This window comes from Azolla caroliniana, unplaced genomic scaffold (genome assembly GCF_043228905.1).
Source record: "Azolla caroliniana isolate FFs.n. ecotype wild unplaced genomic scaffold, voAzoCaro1.0.p SCAF_9, whole genome shotgun sequence".
Lineage (NCBI taxonomy): Eukaryota > Viridiplantae > Streptophyta > Polypodiopsida > Salviniales > Salviniaceae > Azolla > Azolla caroliniana.
In genome coordinates this window covers 7,888,101-7,895,380 of record NW_028230444.1, presented here as the reverse complement: position 1 = coordinate 7,895,380, position 7,280 = coordinate 7,888,101, and the positions used below count along the sequence as shown (strand labels likewise).

The following is a 7,280-nucleotide window of genomic DNA, read 5'->3' as shown; positions in this document are numbered from 1 at the left end:
TTAAAAATCCTATTTTGTCATATCTTATTGATCTCTATTCACTCCATCTCTACTCTTTCGTCTCTTTCGTCCATAATCCCAATGATTCCTTCCTCACTTTCACGTTATCCTTTGTGTGCGCAACACTACACTTCTAGGCGAGCCACGCCACGACAACGTTAATATAGTTTTCTATTTTTTCTGTAACCTTGAGTTCTCTCTCTCTCTCTCTCTCTCTCTCTCTCTCACACACACACACACACACACACTCCTAATTATCGCGATTACTTTATTTAAGCATCATAATAGAATTAATTGTTTATCTCATCATAAATGCAATCTTTCTATAAGGTATGTGCAACTTTACAAAACCCACATTCATAATGCATAGTTATCATATGTGCGGGCCTTCCCATGCTTTACTATTTATCAACATTTTTCATACCTAAGATAAAAGGATTGGACTAATTTTGCACGAAGTTTATGGCATTAGCGAATCTTCTCAAAAATCTACTTTGTTCACTTTTTAGCACACTATGGTTACATTCATTTTAACTAACATAGATAGATCCCATTAACTTGACATTAACATCAATTCAATAATGGGATATATATTTGACCAATAAGAGATATACACTTTTGGAGCATATTCCATTTTGACCATTGAGATGTTATACATTGAGGAAAGGAAGGGATATGGGTATAATATACATACATGATTGATGATTGGTAATAATCAAGCTATATAATTAGAGTTGAAGGTTTAGGCTAACAAGCCTAAAAGACAATATGCATTTGATTTAAGATAAGTTGTAGTATTGAAGGTTTAGCTCACAAATGAGGTCTTCTAGGAGGAGTCGAAAAAGGATACGCTCGAGAGAGGAGACAACATGGTCAATTTCGGACCCAAAGTCATGCCAATTGTTGTAAGGACGACGAAGGTCTATGGCCACAAGGTCGTCTAGTCCATTTGCATAAGAGAGGTTGAAAAAGTCTAGACGCCATGTGCGAATGCGGTCATGTAGCCTACACACTAGCACACTACATGGTACTTGCCAATGTCGTATCATGCCTTTTCTAGATCTCCATGTCATATCCATTCCACATTCCCACATCTTCTCCTCGGTTATTGCCTCTCTCACACAATCAAAGAGGAGCATCCGATTGTCACGTGGCGCTAAGCCACATTCTCTATCATTCCAACTAGCCACACGTTCCTCTAAGCTATCAAAGGCCTCTTTACCATACATCTTGTTGTCTGATGTGGTAGCAAATACTGCAGCCACATAGTCTTGCTCGCTTCTAATCCTCCATGTATCTTGCATTGTTGGTAACGGCTCATCATCAAATGGCGAAACTAATACAGAGACTGGACTCGGTTGACAACCGATGGAATCTGACGTGGACTCATTCTCATGGCCCTATAAGCATTGAAAGATAAGACACTTAATTGTTTTAACTATTGAAACAAAGTGTACTTATTAATTTCCATATATTTGACTAAAGTTGAATCTTGAAAAAACATTTAGAATGAAATTTTTTTTGAACTATTTCATACAAAAAAAGGCATCAATAATATGGATCAATACAAAGTTTAAAACATCATTCTAAGCTGTAATGTTAATTCCACGTTAAGCCCTTCCTATCACTATGTGTTTAGTTAATAACTCCATTGAGAGACATGGACGTGTTTATAGAGATCAAGGACCACATTGTGTTGGTAGACACGGGCCAATGAGATGGAGTACATCCCAAAGGTATGTCCACAACATGAGATAGATAACTTCTTTAATAGCATGCCATTTGTAAACCAACCATGAATTAAGTTTGATTATTGGAGGGTGGAGATGGGAGAGCAGTGGATTTACAATCCAAATGTGTGCTTGTCCACTTCCCCTTAACTTGAATTATTAGTATATATTTACATTGTACCTTGGTTCTTGATAATGTGTTGATTTTACTATATTTTTGACATTCTTACATTGTACATATGTTGCACACACACATACAAATACTAGCCACCGATTATGCCACACAACTTTCCTTGAGAAAACCCTTCAATCATGCATCCATTGTATGCACATACATAAGAAGATTTGCATCGAATTCACTAGAAGCTTTTTGTGTTTTAAACTTTCTTGAATACTGACAAAAGGCCCAATGTATAACTCTATCATTGAAACTTGGAACAATGCACAGATTTGGAGGTCATATTTGACAAAACTTTGATTACCTATGAGGGTTACATGCAAGTCACTTTTTCGAAACCAAATTTACATGTGATCTACAGTGCACATTTGGTCTTTGAATATCCCTAGAACATCGAAGTCGTCCAACATGAATGAGTGTTGTTGAATCAATCCGTGATAGTCGATATTCATAACAAATGTTGCCAATGTAGGAATCCCCATGATGCATTATAAATTCGCTAACAGTCCTCCTCTTTGGGAAAATAGCTTAATTCTAGTATTTAAAATAGTTTGATGTGAAAGCGTATAGTACTCCAATATTTGAAGTTTGAACCATTTACTATCACGATTACTAGTTGGCTTTTCTAAATGTTATTTTTTGACCATAAAAGTTTACCAATCTATTCTTGTCAACTATAGATTTTTCTTGATCGTTCTAAATTATTAAATCTCGACGCTAGGATGTAGGATGGCATTCAAAACTTTTGTTCCTCTCACATATATGTACACACAAACTTTTAGTGGGCATGCTCAAAACGAAGTTATATTTTGAATAAAAAAAATTGACTTGGCTAAGATTTCGTAGAATAATGTAATTCAAGTTGAGACTACAAATCAAATACCATATTCCACATTTTTAAATCATGTTCTTAGTAAATATGCACATACACAAACTAATTTATTAGGAGGAGCCTAACATACCTTGAATTATGTTAATGCTTGATTGTTTCTACCCCAAACCTAACTAGAAAAGAGGCCAATGTTTGGAATGTTTTGGATTGGAGCTTGTACATACTCAAGACAAAGAAAGGGAAGTGCCCCTATGTTGCCAACTCTAGGATGTAAGAAACCTCATGATCTCTATGCTTTTTATTGTCAAACTCACTACTACATGTGCATGAATTCATCACTTATATAAACCAATCTTATTTCCCTAATCCATAAGAGTAACATTGCACACTATTTGCAATGCCACTTACAAAATACCAAATTCTCAACAACCACATCAATTACTTGATACTGCTACATCGATAATCAAATTTCAAATTTGTGCATGAGGTGATGATCATGGAGCATCAAAGTCAGATGGATAGTCCATGACAAAATATGATCTTTATTGCGCTAGATTCTAATATGTGTTGTGGTGGATCTATTCTTCCTACTACATTGGTGGTTATGCCAGTACTACATTGGTGGTAATTTAGTAACAAGAAATAAGCCAATTGAATAAAATAGGAATCTCCCAATAGAAGTCTTGTAAATAACATGTATCATGCGAAATGAGCAAGGGCATATGTTAAAAAACATGAATTGTGAATTCCAACATGAAATTTTCCAAAATCGTGGCTTGTGTAATATTTAATACATAATATTGTGCATTTGTTAGAGATGCATGGTAATTGATTACTAAATTACCCTAGAATTTCAAATTCATATGATGCCTAACTAAAATGTATAATCCAAGTTCAATTATCAAAGTTGATGCTAGTAAAAGTACCTCAATTGTAGTGGAGATGGAGGAGATGGCACGATTGGTGTCGTATTCTGCATCATTGCCTTTTGAACATGGAAGACGATGGTGATGTAATTGATTCACATTTCTATTGTTACGGTTTCCATGTCGTGTTTCAACCAATAACTTACGGTCCACTTTCCTTGTTTTTTTATTCCACTTATAGTTTTTGTTGTGTCTCGATCCATCCCATTCCAACATTTCCCTCTCATGATTAATGATGTGTATTGTTTCCTTTCCAAGGATGTTAATTTTATTAGGATTGATACATTTCCTCTCTGAGACTATGTTTTCTTCGGAATGATGATTAATGATGTGTGTTGTTTCCTTTCCAAGGACGCTAATATTATTAGGATTGGTACATTTCTTCTCTGAGATTATCATATTTACTTCGAAGGGATGACTAGCAAGCATTGCACGAGTAGAAGTTTCAATAATTTGGTTGGAATTTCTGTTGGGATGATTCAATTCGGTGATCTTTCCAAGTGCAATATGGTCAGGAAGAGATTCCAAACCCATCAACTTGCCAACAGCCCCAGGACTTTTGTTCTTTGAAACATGAACATTATCATTTGTCTCGCGAACAATTCCATTGGAACTTAAACAAACTTTGATGTCATCATTGTCTTCCTCCTTGAGCTCATTAGGGATCTACAAAACATATAACATCTACACATAACTCACCAAAGCTAAATAGGATGTATTTATTTATGGACAAAACCACTTGATCCCTTAGTCAAAACAGAAAATTATTCAGAAAAATAAAATAGATTCAAACTACTTGTTACAGTGACTCAAAAAGGGAAAGGCAATTATAATCTTAAATGGCATAGAAATATATTGATAAAATAGTCCCATTGGTAAAGTAAAAAGAGTCCGTAGGAGTAATAACCAATGTTATTGAAGCGAGCATGCATGTCTCCATTGAGGATATTTACTTTCCATTTGTTATTACTACTATTATTATCATTGACGGCATATATTATTCGATACCTTTAAAAATTACTGAGAAGGGGTACTACTACTTTTCATCCGTCATGATATGTCGTCGAGTAAGTAGGCTTTTGAGATTCAGTGTGTGCACGTTAATGATAGGCTCAGTATTCATGACCCCTCCTGTGGACATTAAAAGAATTATATACGTATCTATCTACCATCAAAACATTGCGTAAATTTCACAACAAAGTTTCGGATGTTCCTGGTGGGGGGGGCATACTAGGTGGGAGTACATTAAAAGCCATGGTCACGAATAGTTTCCTAGACATATGTACTAGGACCCATGCCCAAGCTTTCCTTAAAAAGTGTGAAACGACATTATTATGCGTGTGCACACATCAACGTTCCATTGATGCGGTTGGTTCCTTGGCAACATGTTGGTGATATTCTTGGAAAAGTGTGAAGCCTTCCATATCACCGTTAGCCGGTGTAGCTTTTCTAGGATACTAACTGTTGTATAGTGCGCCGGAAAAATGTACCATTGGCCGCAACCCTCAAAAGATTGAGATAGAATGTGTGTGTGTGTGTCTGTGGTTGGTGTTACTACGTGTGTTTTCTTCCATAACACACAAATTTACTTGGACCTTTCCACCATTTTTTTGAATTAATTCCCCACCTGGCCCCATGACATGACTTTTATTACCTTTTCCTTTTACATGCATACATACATACATACATACATACATACATACATACATACATACATACATGCATACATACATGCATGCATTCATACACTCATGCATGCATGCATGCATTCATACATACATACACTCATGCATTCACTCATGCATTCACTCATGCATACACTCATGCATTCATTCATACATTCATGCATTCATACAATCATGCATATATTCATACATTCATGCATTCATGCATACATTCAAGCATTCATGCATGCACTCATGCATACATACATACATACATACATACATACATACATACATACATACATACATACATTCATGCATTCATGCATACATTCAAGCATTCATGCATGCAATCATGCATACATACATACATACATACATACATACATACATACATACATACATACATACATACATACATACATACATACATACATACATACATACATTCAAGCATTCATGGATGCACACATGCATAACACTACATACATTCACGCATGCATAACTCTACATACACTCATGCATGCATACATACATATGTAATCTCAATTTAAATCCGATCAGAGGAAATGGTAATAAATTTAGTGAAGAGAAAAGAAAAGAAACAGATTTTCTTACAAATTGCAGGAGTTTTACTGGCTCCCTTGCAGCTGCCTCTATCTGCAATTTCTTATTAATCTTCTTCTTCTTCTTCTCCTTCTGCTGCAGCTGCTTCTTGTTCTTTCTCTCTGCAATTTTAAGTCCAATTCATCATGAGAATTGAGCATGGAAACAATAACGAGAAGTTACATATATGTGCACTGCCCAGAAAAACACAATTTCCCTTTTATTTTCATAACAGGGAACGAAACCCCACATATAAAGCTTTTTGTAAATAATCCAAGGGATCCAAGGGATAAATTTGGTTCAAGAAAGAAGTAGAATGCAATCCTTTGAATCATATGAAATCATGAGACTGAGCAATCATGTATGAGATCATATTATACTGAGAATAAGTAAAGTGAGAGTAGCATTGATTGTGGAGACCTTGATGAGGGGAGAAGAAACGCTTAGAATTTGAGTTATGGAGTCTTCGGTTCCAATCAAAGAGCTGAAAGAAGGCCCCCACACAACCCCCAACCTTATAATAATGACTACTGTAGCTTGGATGAATGTAATAGTATGCATACTTCTTATTGTTCATGTATTGCCTAGCATCATCAGGTTCATCATCATCATCATCACCATCATCTAGGCTAATGGTGGATGAAAGCATCATATAATATATGGGCCCTACCTACACTGATGAATACTATTATTACTATGATGATTACAGCTATCTGTATATATACTCTTTTTAATTTCTATAAACTATCCAATGATTCTGATGAGAATTGGGTTGTGTGATAAGTAAGGAAGGGGAAGATAAGGAAAAGGAAAAGGAATGATGGTGGTGATGAATGATTTATCTGATTGAAGTTTGATAATGGTGAGAATGATGGCAGAGATGATGGCAGAGATGAATATGATGATGATGATGATGATAAGAAGCTATATGTATAAGAAAAGGGTTATAACTTATGACAATTCTGTGCATAGATAATTAATTATGAGAGACTGAGCTTGGAGTTTTGGACACTTGGGTGTGCTCTCTGTCACTCTCCCTATACATACATACACATACATAGATATAAATGGGGTAATAATATGTATATGTAGGGTCTATATATACATAGTTTGGGTTTTTTGATTATGCTCTGTTTCTCCCCTGTTTTTATCATTCAATGCCCACCAAGAGGTAAGAGCTACAATTTAGACTTATGCATATTCACACACATATGCCTATTATTGTACATATAGTTTGCATATATTTTTTAAATGTGTGTGAGGCTTTGGGGAGCACCCATAGGACATTAAAAATACATAGTAATTTTATTTTATTTTCCATTTTTGTAGTTTTTTGATGAGGGA

At 35.4% G+C, this 7,280-nt stretch overlaps 1 protein-coding gene across 1 annotated transcript; it reads right to left on the bottom strand.

Moving 5' to 3' along the window:
• Window positions 1-570: 570 nt before the first annotated feature.
• Window positions 571-6,674, bottom strand: LOC147860084 (uncharacterized). Its single transcript, XM_087325103.1, has 4 exons — window positions 6,355-6,674; window positions 5,949-6,047; window positions 3,667-4,332; window positions 571-1,400 (listed from the first exon to the last, which is right to left on the bottom strand). Exons 1-4 carry the CDS (start codon window positions 6,586-6,588, stop codon window positions 780-782), a joined length of 1,620 nt encoding a protein of 539 aa, XP_087181229.1. The 5' UTR covers window positions 6,589-6,674; the 3' UTR covers window positions 571-779.
• Window positions 6,675-7,280: the final 606 nt, after the last annotated feature.